Raw genomic sequence first — 14690 nt, 5'->3', positions numbered from 1 at the left:
CCATAATTTAATGCAACAGCACTGCAAAGTATATGAGCAAAATCAACATTTGGCTAATGGTCGAATAATACAGACTCATTATATATGACTAGACTGTCGATAAGACCCTCGCGGTCGTCAAGGGGTAAGTAACCATTTTACGACGATTCCGTGGGTGGAGAGAACAGAAAATGAATTGAGAAGCTCTTCCTTAAATCTAATTAGATTTTGTTTCTTATCTATTATTTCCGACTAGATCTCATCCCTGCTTTTCGGCCCCCCTGCCCTCAACTTTTTCTTATTCCTTCTACATTTTCCTAATCTCCATTTGTCTTCTTTTTTTGCCGTGCTTGTTTTCTGTCTTTTCCGCCGATATTAAAGAATGTGCCGCTGTTTGTTTGGGCGCTCGCGCGGTGCATGCCGGGTAAGTGCGAGGCAGGCAGGCAGGCCCGCCCACCGTCCATCCGCCCGCCGTCGTCATAGGCGACCTCGTCGGTCCTCCTCCCCCACAGGCTGCGAAGCTCCAGCGGCCGGCTCGCACGGGCTTGACTTCGGGCTCCACTGAGTTGCAGGAGTCCTTCCTCCGCGTCATGGAAGCTCTCGTCGAGCGCGTCAAGGTGCGTCAAAAGACTTTGGTTTGTTGTCCTTTTCGCCAGGAGGAGGAGGAGGAGGAAGCAGCAGGAGCGTTGGAAGAAGAAGAAGAAGAAGAAGAAGAAGAAGAAGAAGAAGAAGACACCTGCTGTCAGCGCTAGCTCGCCTCGGCTAGCTCCAACTTGTGGCTCGGCTCGGGCTAGCCGCGCAGCTAGCCGCGCCTGATGCTAACCGAGCCGCCCGCTGCCACTTGACGCCCTCGACGACACTCGCGTTTCACGTTGCCGCCGCGCAAGTAAGCAAGTACGTTATTCGTCGCCGCCGACGGGAAACGCGGAAGTGACAAGCTCGTTTGCGTCGTCAGCGACGAAGCTACGCGCTAATGCTCGCCGCCGACGACGAACCTTCCGGCCCATTCGGACGGACTTGTTGTGAGCTGCCGTTCAAAAAGTCCCAGCAAAACAAACAACGAAAAGCTCTTGCTTGGTCGACGACGTGTACGTGAGCCCGCGTCCGCCCAAGTTGGCTGTTTCCGAGTCGCCGACAGCCGCGCTAGCCGGTTAGCCTCTCTCTCTCTCTCTCTTTCTCTCTCTCTCTCTCTCTCGCTTTCTTCCCCCCCAACAAAACGTGTAGCGAAAAGTGGGCGAACTTTGGTGCACTTGGGCCATAAGTGGCTGGCCAAGATGCCGCACTTGACACCAAGTGGCTCGTGGGTTCGCTCGAAAGCGAGTGCGCAGGCTTGAGCTGGCAAGTTAGCACGAAGGTCGGTCCATGAGTGGCCAACGTCACAGGTGAGGTGGTTTGCATGACAGCGGCGTTTCCGCTCAGATCCTTTCAAGACCATTCCGATGATCCAAGGATTATTTTCCCGAGACAAACACGAAAGAAGTTGTGACTTTTGCAAATCGCCAAAATGCACAGATAAGAGGCAATAGAGGTGCTGGGTCCGAGTGTCAAACTTCCTCCTCTGCTGTCCGTATGGCAAAACTACTCCACACCAGATCAAATGAAATAAAAGCAACGCAGGACTCCATTTTGATCTTGGGTGCAAGTGCACATGTTCACTTGAAGTAGGAATAAGTTAGAACAAAAATAGATGGCTGTGTCAGTCATTTAAAAAAAAAAAAGTATATTTCAGGAAAATTGATGCACTTCAAATCTTTGACAATGAGTTGTTGTTTTTTATTAATCGTTAATTGATCTATATTTTCTTATTCTGGTTAATATTGCTCATATTCCACATGAATTAAGCAGCAAAATCCAGTAGTTTTGATCCATGTGACGGGGCGGCCATTTTGCCACTCGCTGTCAACTGAAGATGACATCACGGTTGCTCAGGAAACAATCATTCAGAGCTCACTTGTTTTCTGAAGCTGAGCTGTGATTGGTCGTTGCCTGAGCGACTGTGATGTCATCTTCAGTCGACACTAACTGGCAAAATGTAAGATATTAATTTGTCAAGAAATGTTTAAGGTTGACTCCCCCTTTAACTTGTCAATTGAAAGTTGAAAATGTTTTCGAGAACGCCGAGCGACCTTAAATGAAGCCTGGTGAGAACTCAACATTGGTTCCATTTTTCAAATTGAACATTTGTACATTTTTCGAATCCATTTTTTGAATGACTTGATTTGTCTTTCCGATGTGTTTGAAGCGCTCATTGCATATATTTTTTAGAAGATTCAACAAAAATGGTGACCATCTCTTACGCGGTTAGTGAAGAACTTGATGCAGAACATTTCCTAAATGACAGTCTGTCCTCCCGTGGACCAAAATGGCCGCCGGCAAGCTGAACGTAAAAGGAAACCGAGCCTGAGGGCTGTTTGGCGGCTGAACGTGTCATCTGTTGACCGAGTGTTGCCACGGCGACGCTGACACCTTTCTCGTCTGCACGGCAGGTGTAGCAGGACGGACGAGTCGTCATGGAGCCCGACGTCATCCGGCTGTACTCGTCGTCCCCGCCGCCCTTGGAGGACGGCGAGGAGGAGGACGAGGACGAGTTTGGCGACTTTGGCGCTTTTTCCACCGTGTCGGCAAGCATCAGCTTCGGCGAGTTGGACGCGCACGGCCGCGCTTCCTTTCCCCCGGATGCCACCTCGCCGCCGGAGCTCCTCAACGGCCTCGCCGCCGTGCCGGGAACGCGCCACGAGGCCAAGGCCAACGCCGTGCCTCCCGTAAGCCACCCAACTTGCCACGACTGCTCGGACGTGAAGAGACCGGACGCTCGTGTTGCGGGCGGCGACGGCGGCGAGATCATCACAAACGGATTCACGGCCGCCGAGGTCAAGCCGGGACCGCAAACGTTTGCGGGCTGTCACGCCGGCGATAACGCTTCGGAAGGCGCGGACGGTCTCGATGCCGATTTTGACGCCTTCTCGGATACGGGACGCCAGCTCGGCACCGCGCACGGAGACGGCGTCTGCCAGGGAGGCGCCGCAGACAGAACTGGACCCGACGCTGAGGCCACGCCTTTTCCAGGATCATGTGACACGCGGACAGGCGCTGAATCCAGTGATGACGACTTTGCACACGACACAACCCCCGCTCACGCAAAACAACCACCCGCCGCCACCGGCGACCGGGCTGAAGATGGCGTCAATGGCGTTGGCGGTGCCGATGTTGACGACGTCAGTCTTGACGCCGTTTGCGTCGACGGTCCTCACGTTGAAGCCGTGTGGGTCGAAGGTGACGGCGGCTCCGTTGACGGCGGCTCCGTTGACGGCGGCTCCGTTGACGGCGGCTCCGTTGACGGCGGCTCCGTTGACGGCGGCTCGTCGCCTGGCGATGGCCTACATTCAGACGGGAGGACCTCAGAGACGGAGACATCGTTAGGCCGTCCGCTGTCCACGGACGCCTTGGAGGAGTACGTCGACGTGAGCACGACAGCCTCCGCCCCCTCGCCGCCGCCCCTCCTGGAAGAAAACGCCGACCACAGCCAGGTGGACGAGGAGGAGGAGGAGGAATTTGGCGATTTTGGAGACGGGGGCTCGTTGGGCGACCAATCGTTTGCGGACTTCAATCATAAAGAAGCGTGCCTGCCGCAAACTCGTGACGACTTCAACGCCGATGAGGAGGGCGGAGCCTCTTCTTCGGCCAGATGGAACGCTTTCGAAGAGGAGGAGGAGGCGGGGGCGGCTGAGTGGACGACGGGCGAATCGTGGGCGGCGTTCAGCTCTGAGGACGACGCCCATCCTGCTGGCGTCGCCGTGGAGGAAAATTCCAGCGTGGACAACAGCAGACACGCGGTGAGTTTGGAAATGTAACTTTCCTAGGAAATCACAATGACTCATCGCTGGTGAGACTGAAATTGAACCGTTTCAATATAAACAATGACCCTAAATGATGACTTGGTCATTAAAATAGTTGTCAATTAATTTGATAATCCATTACTTATCAATTTTGACAGCACTTGTCATATATATTTATGTTAAATTCTAGGCTAACTAGTGCCATTGGGTACTAGTTGGCCCCAAGGTCAGCATGAGTTGCCCACGATTCTGTTGTAAAGATAGATCACCAATGATGGGACAATGGAATTTACTAAGAAGAAGAAAAAATATATATTATTATCATTTTTTTAAAACACATTTCTTTTTCTTTCATTTTCTTTTCAATTGTCATCATTTTGCTGGCTGGCGCTTATCATCCGGCAGATCCAAGTCAAATTGTCTCACGCGTCTTCCAAAGTCGTCCTCACGTGTACTTCTGCGCCGCGTCTGCAGGAGGCGCTGTGGAGCCGAGTGGAGAAGTTGCTGGAGGCGAGCTTCCCCCAAGCCGCCGGCCCCTCCCCCGCCGCGGAGGAGCGGGTGCCCTCGCTCAAGACGCTGGTGGAGGCGCGCCAGGACGTTAGCAGGTGACGCGGCGAGCAAGCGGCCGGACGGACGGACGGACGGACGGACGGACGGTACGAGCCCACCCGGCAAACGGCGCATCATGTTGTGCTGCTTGTGGTTTGTGCAGCGCGCTTGGCGGCGGCGTGTGGCCGCAGCTGCGAGACGTCCACGAGGCGGTGGGCCTCCGACATCAGTGGGGGGGCTCCTACTGCAACAAAACGCTGCTGGGGTGCCTCGGCATCGACACGCGCAACATTGTGAGAAAACGCAACTTCTTTACGCTCGACACTGACCACTTTTTTTGTTTTTTTACAGAACCAAATAAAAAGGAGACGAGTGCTTTGTAAAAATACAAAAGTAATTGTTTTTATAAAATGTAATTGTAGCCAGGATCGTCTACTTCTTTTTTTTTTTTTTTATGTATTTCTTTTTAGCTGTCAAAATAATTGAAAAATCCCTTCAAATTGGGAATAAATATATAAATAAAAGGCTGAAATCAAGTCTGATTTGTGTACACATGCAATAAAACAGAAACTTCAAACAACAATCTAGTTTTAAAACCATTTAAATTCACAACTGGATTTTTGGTGCTGGAAAAAGTTATCATTTAAATCGAATTTTTGGTGGGGCAAGAAATCCAGTTAAGGTCTTATATATCAAATTTGTGATTCGGACCTGTGTGGAAATCTCCATTGAAAATGTTGAATCTGATTTTCTTCTTTCTTTTTTTTTTCTTTACTGAATGCGGTGAGTTAAAATGTAAACGGTATTTTTGTGTGTGTGGGGAGTGGATGAAATAAAAATGTGATTTTGCTGGGGGGCAAATGCATCAGATTTTCAGGAGCAAAGTTCAAACATATATTTTTTTCTCTCTCTCTGGCTTTAATTACTAAAATTTGGGCTTCTCACGAAGGCTGGTATCGATTCTAATTTCCTCAATCGATTCGATTTCGATTCACAAAAGTTCAGTTTGAGTTTTCCCGATTCGATGGATATTGATGAATTATGGAACATCAATTTTTTTGTAAACGTCAAGTGCATGATTAAAAACGCCACAAACATTAAATGCCGAATACATTTTTGGGTGAAATGATTTAGTTTATTCATGAAAGTAACACGTAATAATCACTTAATTGTTCCACAAAATCAGCAAGGATGAAATAAAAACATTTTCATAATTCAATAGTTAAAAATGATATAGTAGTTAATAATATAATTATAAATGAAAATGACTCTAAAAGTGCAATAAGTCGGGTCGTTGATAAATATAGGAAAATACTTTTACAGTTCAAATTCATGTGAGCAGTTTGTTTGATTTCAAGAAAACCCCAAAATACATCAAAACATTGGCCTTTAAAATTGTATTTTCTTAAGAATTTATGGAAAATGAGATCTTGAATGTCGTGCTTTTTATGAATTGATATCAGGCTTGAAAATGCATTTGATGGCGAGTATTTATGTTTTTAACCCAGTTGCAATTGTCACTTGCGACGTCCACAAGTTTGCCGGTCGGTGCCTCCAGTTTTGTCCGAATGTCGCTTTTCGGGTCTTTCCCATTTTGAAGTCTTCACTTGATCTTGACTGTCTTCGAACCTCGTGTTGCTTTCAGCTGTTCACGGGACAGAAGAAGCAGCCGCTCATCGTGCCCGTCTACGCCGCCAGCCTGGTGAGTCCACGAGCGGCGTCCTTGGCGAAGGACGAGATGATTGATGGCTGATTGGGTTTTGTTGTCCTCAGGGCATGTTGGAGCCCACCAAAGAACCCGCGAAGCCCGTCTCGGCGGCCGAGATGATCGCTTCCATCGCACAAGCGGCGGCGCCGGCGCCGGACGGCAACTCCTGCTCCCCGGATGTCATCCAGGTGGGCGGTGTGGGAGGCGGGCCGGACTCTCTTTGGGCAGCTCTCTGATGTTTGTTGTGGGTGGTCCCTGCAGGAGGCGCTCCCGCCCGTCCAGTTCGACTGGAGCACCAGCGGCCTTACCAATCCTTTGGACGGTAAAATCCTCAGCAACAACCCTGACCTCTTTTCCTCTCTGTGGTGAATTCCTTCACAAAGCAAACAAATGGGCCCTCGTCACGAGGCTGTGGGCGGGGCCACCTGGCCCAACAAACACCTTGACATCCATCGCAATCACTTCCGGCGGTTTGACGGGATTTCGGTTGACTTTTCAAGGCCCACAGAATGTCGCTATCAAAAAAAAAAAAAAAAGTATATTTCTATACAGCGAAGTTTCATCATTATTCACAAATCTATTTAGAATTGTGAGTAAAAGAGATGTTTTTCAACATGGCTCTGGTTGAGCTCTTTTGCTCTGCTGCCACCTGCTGACCGTTTTGGTAATAACTAGCATTTCTTCAAACGTTCTTTGCAGTCGAGAGGCGAAATCAAAGCCTTTTGTATGCTCGAGCATAAAAAACAACAACATATAAATACGTCTTTAGGACACTTAAAACATTTTGAATAGAACGTATTTATACGTCTTTGGAAGCACGCGAGTTAAATATCAAGAACGTGATCAAAACTACACAAACCTTCCATTTGAAATAAAATGTTATGGAGGAAGTAACTGGTTAAATGCTTTAGTGTTCTAATCATTTGAGTGTTACACCAAAATTGGTTTGATGATGAAAATATTTTCCTAATTCTCATTCAAGAATTGTAAATACAAATAAAAAGATTCTGAATGATCTTAACGTACAATAAGTCATGTCTTTCATAAATGGAAGGAAATTCTTGTCAACACTAAATTACAAGAAAACAGTCAAATACAACAAAAAACACTTTAAAATTCAATTTTCTTATACATTTATGGAACAAAGATGTAAAAATAATGAGTTCATTGTTTTCTGAATCTGTCAGCCTTGAAAAGGAAAATCGATGAGATATCCATTATTTGTTTTTTTTTTTTTGTGAGCTGAGAAGACATTTACCAAATTAAAGATAAATGACAACAAAATTACTTTCTGGCGAAAACAAGCAAACATTCCAAGTATTTGGTAGTAAAACGAGGAATTTGCACTTGGGTTGTGGACAACACGTTTGTTGGGGTTGAAGCAAATAGTCGACATTTGCAATTATTGGTCCAAATCGATTGCACACGTTTTGGTGGCAAAAAAGTTTTGCTTGATTTTTCCAAATTGGCTCCACTTTTTCAGATATGACATTTTTGTGTTTTGTTACTCGCTCATTTTTTGATGCCATCAAGACAGTAATTGTGAGTCTTTGTTGTGAGTCTGCAAATTGTCATGCGTCGTTTTGCTTTTGAAATGACTTTTTTGTTGGCCATCGTTTTTGGCCGATCACGCGATTGTGGCCGCTGCTCAGTGAAGGTGTCAAAGGTCACGTGGGCCGTCCAAAGACGACAGACGATTGTGTCCTCAAAACAGGACAATCATCAACCGTCGTTATGAATTCTACGGATTCCGATTTGCTGCCAGCTCACTTCAAATGCATCCCATCAATTGTTCACTTTTTTCAAAACTGATCATGAGAAATCTGGCCCCACTTTTGTGCTCCAAATGGATGCGTGGCCCAGCCAGCCCTAATGAGGCCCATTTCTTTCTTTTTCTTTCTTTCTTTTTCTTCCTCTCTTTCTCTCTTCTTCTCCTCCTTCACCTTCCGGTGCTGCCGCGTGTTGTCATCACGCACACGCAGCCAGCGGCGGCTCCTTCCTGCTAAACCTGGACTTCTTCGGTCCCGTGGACGACTCGGGCTCGTCCTGCTCGCCCGCCATCCCAGGTCAGCCGCTGTCACGGCCGCCCTCTCTCGCTTGCCCCCGCTCGCTTTCTCCCCTCGCTCGACCAGTCGCGTCGCGCTGCGCCACAGTGACGCCCCGCAACTCTTTTTGCCGTCCCGCAGGGGTGGACCCCGAGCTGGTGGAGCTGACCACGGCCAAGATGGACTCTGGCGGCGCCGGCGGCCGCGTGGTCGACGCCTTCGCCCGCCTCATGTCCACCATGGACAAAACCAGCACCTCCACCAGGTGGGCCTCACGCAACCAGATGACAAATCACACTCGGGGTTCTTTTCGACCGTTCAAATCTGAATTCAAATTGGAAAAAAAAACGATTTTTGCAGAGAGAAAAAACAAATCCATTCAAATTGGAAATGCGACTTTGCTCTGCGTAATATGTTGATTGCAGTCAAATGAGAAAAAGTGGGACCCAAAAATAAGGTTTCTCTCTTGTTTAGAATCATCTTTTATTATTATTATTATTATGGAAATCGGATCAGAAATTTCCTTTACAAACTGGGATTTTTTTTTGATGGGGAAAATACACTTGTAAATAAAAATTCAGATTGACTTTTTATTTTGTATTCTTTACCCAAAAACAAAAGATTCAAACCAGATATTGGCTTCTTTTAAAAGAATAATAATAATAATAGTACCAATATATTAAAATTGGCAATTGGAATAAACAAATCTGTTAGAATGAAAAATGTGAATTTTGTAGTCCTTGGATTTTTTTAGATTACAAACAGTGAGAATGAAAGTTTGCTTTTTGTAGAAAAATCTCCTTTTGCTTAATTGTGGATTTGAAAAGAAAAACCCCAAAACTTTGATGTTTCGGCCATCCTGGCCGCTGCTGGCGATCAGCAGACGCAACAAGATCATAAAACTGGCAAATATGGGAGAGGCCTTTTTTTCTTTTTCTCTTTTTCTCTTTTCTGCACATCCTTGGCTTCGTCTCCATCCGAATCCGCAATTGTCTTGAAGTGAAGCCCAAGTGCTTTGAAGGTTTTTGTTTGTGCTGGGAGCACTCGGAGCGTTTGCTGGCCAACTCGTTGCTTGCTGGCTTTTAATCCACGACGATTTCCTCCTCGGACCACAACACGCGCATTTCCTTCACCGAGATGTCAGTTCCCTAACGTGGCACAATCGACTTCTGACACTCCATTCAACGGCAGAGTAATAACAAATTTAAAAAAAAAAAAAGGAATTACAGGTGGGACTTTACAGAATTTATTTATATTTAAAATTAATAACAATACATCAGTGAGTGTCAACATTTTGTTGTAAGGCGTCTAGGCTGGTTTGTATTTATTAGTGAAATTTTTTTGGAAGAGAATACAAATTGGACAATTGGTCTGCCACTAGCAGTTGCGTATTTATTTGCGAATATTCATTTCATGGAATTGTAATGAAAAATTGTGAGGACTTGCGTCATGAAAGAAACGGGAGCGCTTAGCATGCTAGCCAAGCCAAACGTGCCGACGTGTTTGTTTGGTCATGTTTTGTCCCCCAGGAAGACGCGGAAAGACGAGAAGCTGAGCTCGGAGGCGGCCCAGGTCATCTGCCGCCTTCCCGACCTGTCCTTCATGACGGCCAAGGTTCTGATGTTCCCCGCCACGCTCATGCCGCTCGCCTCGCAGGCCACGCCCGACTGAAGAGCTCCGCGCGCGCGCACACGCGTCCGCCCGCAGGTTCCCGCTGGCATCGGACCTTTTTTTTTTTCTTTCACTCCGTCTTTCTTTTTGTCCTCTTTTTCATTGAAAGCATTTATCATGGCGGGGGGGCGGGGTGGACTTTTTCCCACACCATCTTAGCTTGCGCGGTGGTGTGTATATAATCAGGGAAGGAACGCTAACGGTGATGATCAATATCTAATCAATCAATCTATCTATCGATCCATGGATCTATTTGTGGACTTTGGCCGCTGTGCCTGCTGCTGACGTCACTTTGAATGTCGTCGTGTGCGCAGCGGCCGGCTGGCGTGCGGGCCGACGTCTCGGGTCCCAACACGGAGCGTGCGCGTGTGTCAATGAAGGGACCAATTAGTGTGCTGCGTTGCCTGTGGATTTAGTGTGCGTGCGTGCGTGCGTGCGTGCGTGCGTGCGTGCGTGCGTGAGTCAAGAGAGCTCTTTGCACACAGTCAAGATAAAATGGATGTAAAAAAAAAAAAAACAAGTTCCTATGGAAGAAAAGCAACAAGATGGAATCACTGGAATTGGCGCCCACCTTTGCGTGGGTGCGTATATGTGTGTGCGTGTGTGCGTTTGTCCACTTGACTTTTAGTCGACACAAATTAAACTAATTTAAGAGAAATCATCAAGTTGTCGTCTCACACATTCTTTCCCAATTTATGCAGTACGGCACCACGTATAGATTTAAAATAAGAGTAATTGAGGCCCATTTCAGAATAAACTTTAATTGAAAAAATATATATCATAAGCAAAATAATTTGTTCTTTGGTCCTTTACACTTTCAACAGTCAAGATACGAATTTTGGGACCTGAACTGGCATCGTTTGCTGTGTTTTGCCAAAATGTCATGTAACGTGATTCTCAAATGTTTTTGTTGACGGCCGTCGCATTTGTACTGAAGCGTATTGCATTCAAAACTCCTGTTTTTATGCCCCAAAAATTTCGGGGAGCTTTTTTTTGTGTGTCAATTTTTGTATTTTCCGTTTTTCTGAGTATTTTTTTTCTGTCATTAAAAAATATTCCGAAAACCGGCGGGTTGTATTCAGAAAAATGACTCCAAAAAAGCAGGAGTTTTGCTGACGAACTGATGATGTCATCAATCTCAAACTAACATAGCAGGCTAGTGATGGCCACATTGTTTATGTGCCTGTTAATCAGCTGTAGTGACCTTCACGTGACCCTGTTTTCTTTTTTTAACATGCTAAGCTCAAGTAAGTAGAGCGACTCGCCACGGCAACTTCAACTTCAGTCTGCAAATCTCCCCGCGAGCGCTTCATCGATCTGGCAAATTGCAAAAGTCCGCTGAGATGCGGAAGATCAGCAAACATTTAGTGTTGTGGCGCGTGTGTTCTGCTGGAACGTCACGTTTAGCACGCTGGATTGCGCGCATGATGATTGGCAGACAGTCGTGTCACGTGACCAGCAGCCACCATGCGGAGCTCCTGGCATCACCGCCTTCTATATGACTGAGCTGAAGCAAGAGGGCAGCCATCTTGCATTGCCATTGGAGTGACCAATAGTTTTAATATATATTGTTTGACTTGATTTTCAAGCGTAAAGAAATTAGCTCCCCGATTATTGTACCGACATTAGCCAGGAAATGGCATTCAGCCTGTATAAACAAGATCGATAGATCGATCAAATGTTTTTGGATTAGCAGTCGGCCAAGCGGGAAGTAAGACGTGCGTGGCTGTGACGTCACCGAGCGCGTCCACGAGGCTGAGGGAAAGATGATGGCGGGCGACCGCTTTCTGACGCCATAACGCCGACGTCGACAGCTTGCGCGTGTTTACGACCACGACGACGACGACAGACGACGACAGCTCGGTCGCGGATCGCGAGGCAGCTCGTAACCGCCGCCGCGTCTGCTTGTTCCCCCCGACGTCGTCGTCGTCGTGGTGGTTTCTTCCAGCCGCCCAGCGCACAATGACCGCGGCCCACAGACGCCAGTCGTGCTTCTTGTGCGACCTGCCCCGCATGCCGTGGGCCGTCATCTGGGACTTCAGCGAGGCCGTGTGCCGAGGCTGCGTCAACTACGAGGGAGCCGACCGCGTCCAGTCGGTCATCGACGCCGCCCGCCAGCTCAAGCGGGCGCACGGCCTGCACGAGGGCCGAGCGGGGAAGACGCTCCAGCACCAGCCGGCCGGGGCAGAGCTCGCCTCCGCCCGCTACCCGCTGACCGACAGGCCGCCGCCTCGCCTGGGCCCGGAGTACCAGACGGCGACGTCGGGGGCGACGTCGGCGGCGAGGCTCGTCAACGGCTTCCCCAAAGCGGACAAGCCGCCCGAGCTGAACCGCCAGAGCCCCACCAACCCGCGGCGAAGCGACGGCGGGAGCGCGCTGGTGCCGCCGCCGCCGCCGCCGGGCCTGCTGCCGCCGCTCCACGTCGGCCACCCGCGCATGCTGGACAACATGGCGGCGGAAAAGGGCAGGAGCGTGCGCGAGCTCATGGCCGTGCGTGCGCTCGACGCCAGGTTCGACAAAGAACACGTGGCCGCCGCCTCCAAGGCAGGTAGGTAGGGTGACGTCACGACCACCGGAAGACATAACCTCGCCTCTGTTGACGTCGGAAAATGGCGTCACAGCGACAGGCGGGCTTCGCTCACGACCAATCACGGACCACCTGTTTGTCGGTTTGCTCATGTGACGTTTGCAAGAGCAACCCGTGTGACACTGTGACGTCATTTTCAGACAAGTGGTAGAATGGCCACCCCTCACGATTGCTTCGTTCACATGTCGACAAATAATGCAAGTATGAATATTCACAATTGTGTGTAGATGTTAAAACGTTTGACTTGATTGACGCCGCTAAGAAATCTTTTTGTTTGAACGTAAAAGCAAACATCGTATGAACTTCATATCAGTTGTCATCTTATCAATAGTGCTGGCAAAGTTTAAAAGCATGCGTTCATTGATTCCTTCGTCACGAAAATGTATCGCATGAATCATGAATGAACGCAGATTAATGTCACTACTCGTTTTGACCGCAGATGATCCAAAATCGCGTGACAGCGGATTGGCTGCGTTGAAGCCAGCACAGTTTGAGCAATAAACATCATTTCATGCATTTAATGAAGGACGTTCAGAATATTTGCTATTTTATTTACATTTTTTTCATGTCTTTGCCATGAAGTCTTTTTGACTTCCAAAGCAAAAGCAAACACACCTCATGTCATCTTTGAATCATAGGACGGACAAAGAATGACTTTGATTGGGAATAGTGAAGATGAAAATCGATATCGGTCAATCAGGAGTCGTCAATACAGGCAAAAAAAAAGAAAGATATGTTGCAATATTCTTCTTTAATGCATGGACCAAGAAGGCTTCAAGTTGTGGTCCTAAATTCCAAATGGACATATTTGACATTTTGAGTTGAAAGGTTTTTATTTCTTTTAGGCAAACTAAAAATAAACAAATGGAGACCGTTTTTTGTTCTTTGCCGATTCGATTAAAACAGAGATTTTTAGGATCTGTTTCCAGGCTAATACCAGTGGGTACTAATTAGCCCCAAGGACAACATGAGTAGCAATAGTGTCTGGACTTGCTAAGTAGAATTTTTACTTTGATTTGTTTGCTTTACTTAAACTTAACATGGCAGAGTGTTTCTTAATGTATACCAAATGTTTACCATTTTGTTTAAAAGTGAAATTGATTGTTTGATGGGAAAAAATTGTGTTTATTTTGTTTTCCAACGGACTTTCCTAAAATAACTTTTTGGGGTTATTATCTAAATCCTGTGATGCGGCGATATTTGTGCTGTCGTGTCGTTCAAATGGAATATGAGCTTGATTCGCAAACTCATAAAAGGCAAGAAATTTGCCGGCATTTGGTTAGCAAAAGTAGCCGATTGTGATGATTTTGACGAGTGCTGGCATCGCCCGATGAACGGGTCTGACCCTCGTTCACAGTTTGTGCGTTTCTTTAGCATTGAACGTCGTCCAATCTTGCGCTTTTGAATTGACTTGTGGTGTGTTGACGTCCTGCAGAGCGAGGGAAGCACCCGCCGCGCAGCATGAAGCGGAAGGCGTCCCCCGAGCCGGACGGCGAAGCCTCGGCCCCCAAGTGCAACGGCGGCGAGGGTCCGCCGTGGTTGCCGCCGCCCAGCGAGGCGGTGAGGACGGCGGGCGCGTCGCCCGGCTTCTCGTCCGCCCTCTCGCCCTCTGAGGCCGCCGCGCCGCCTCCGCCGCACGCTCAGTCGGCCATGGCCGCGCTCATCCTGGCCACGGACAACGCGGGCGCGGCCAAAGGCGGGACCCCGTCGGGGGACGCGGGCGGCGGGCCGCTGTGCTGCACGCTGTGCCGCGAGCGTCTGGAGGACACGCACTTCGTCCAGTGCCCGTCGGTGGCGTTGCACAAGTTTTGCTTCCCGTGCTCTCGCGCTAGCATCAAGACGCAGGGCGCCAGCGGGGAGGTGTACTGCCCCAGCGGGGGGCGCTGCCCCCTGGCCGGGTCCGACCTGCCCTGGGCCTTCATGCAGGGCGAGATCGCCACCATCCTGGCCGCAGACGTCAAGGTCAAGAAGGAGCGGGACTCTTAGGAATCGTTTGTCTCGGAGCCCTTTGGAGGACTCGTAACCATGGCAACAGACACACACACATTTTTTTTGTACAATTTCCAACATGACCAATGGCAGCAAGCACTTGGCCAATAAAAACAAACCTGCCACTCTTGCTGTGTGTGCGCGTATGCATGATGCAATCGGCCCCACAGTGTCTTTGGGCTGACATGTTAAGGTCAACGCGCGTTATCTCACCTGCGGTGCTGAGGCGGCTGCGAGATAACGCCGTCTAAAATGAGCGCACAGCCACTTCCTGTTTGTGGTCGTCATGGTGACGGTGCCAACATGGCAGCACGCTTTTGTGACCA

General features: G+C 48.5%; 2 protein-coding genes across 6 annotated transcripts; both read left to right on the top strand.

Annotated features, from left to right (window-relative positions):
* Positions 1-430: 430 nt before the first annotated feature.
* On the top strand, positions 431-10449 carry aftpha (aftiphilin a). 5 transcript variants are annotated; one of them, XM_077570283.1, is made up of 10 exons: positions 431-596; positions 2466-3812; positions 4290-4420; positions 4528-4657; positions 6010-6066; positions 6138-6260; positions 6334-6394; positions 8055-8138; positions 8259-8382; positions 9647-10449. In XM_077570283.1, exons 2-10 carry the CDS (start codon positions 2490-2492, stop codon positions 9786-9788), a joined length of 2175 nt encoding a protein of 724 aa, XP_077426409.1. In that variant the 5' UTR covers positions 431-596; positions 2466-2489; the 3' UTR covers positions 9789-10449. The 5 variants fall into 5 exon arrangements, with proteins under 5 accessions (XP_077426409.1, XP_077426413.1, XP_077426410.1 ...); XM_077570284.1 differs by having other exon boundaries at positions 434-865; XM_077570285.1 differs by having other exon boundaries at positions 434-873.
* An 884-nt stretch (positions 10450-11333) lies between these two features.
* On the top strand, positions 11334-14494 carry LOC144054894 (interferon regulatory factor 2-binding protein 2-B-like). Its single transcript, XM_077570292.1, has 2 exons — positions 11334-12336; positions 13811-14494. The coding sequence occupies exons 1-2, from the start codon at positions 11751-11753 to the stop codon at positions 14359-14361; spliced, it is 1137 nt and encodes a 378-aa protein (XP_077426418.1). The 5' UTR covers positions 11334-11750; the 3' UTR covers positions 14362-14494.
* The last annotated feature ends 196 nt before the right edge of the window (positions 14495-14690 follow it).

This window comes from Vanacampus margaritifer, chromosome 7 (genome assembly GCF_051991255.1).
Source record: "Vanacampus margaritifer isolate UIUO_Vmar chromosome 7, RoL_Vmar_1.0, whole genome shotgun sequence".
In the NCBI taxonomy this organism is placed as follows: Eukaryota; Metazoa; Chordata; class Actinopteri; order Syngnathiformes; family Syngnathidae; genus Vanacampus; species Vanacampus margaritifer.
The sequence above is the reverse complement of the archived record's forward strand: the minus strand, read 5'-3'. Positions and strand labels throughout refer to the sequence as shown.

What these genes read in the sequence shown, in the direction of transcription:
- aftpha (XM_077570283.1), top strand. Translation starts at nt 2,490, where the DNA reads ATGGAGCCCGACGTCATCCGGCTGTACTCGTCGTCCCCGCCGCCCTTG. An exon ending in GCATCGACACGCGCAACATT is followed by an intron (nt 4,658 to 6,009) that starts GTGAGAAAACGC and finishes TGTTGCTTTCAG; the next exon opens with CTGTTCACGGGACAGAAGAA. An exon ending in GCTCCCCGGATGTCATCCAG is followed by an intron (nt 6,261 to 6,333) that starts GTGGGCGGTGTG and finishes TGGTCCCTGCAG; the next exon opens with GAGGCGCTCCCGCCCGTCCA.
- LOC144054894 (XM_077570292.1), top strand. Translation starts at nt 11,751, where the DNA reads ATGACCGCGGCCCACAGACGCCAGTCGTGCTTCTTGTGCGACCTGCCC. An exon ending in GGCCGCCGCCTCCAAGGCAG is followed by an intron (nt 12,337 to 13,810) that starts GTAGGTAGGGTG and finishes GACGTCCTGCAG; the next exon opens with AGCGAGGGAAGCACCCGCCG.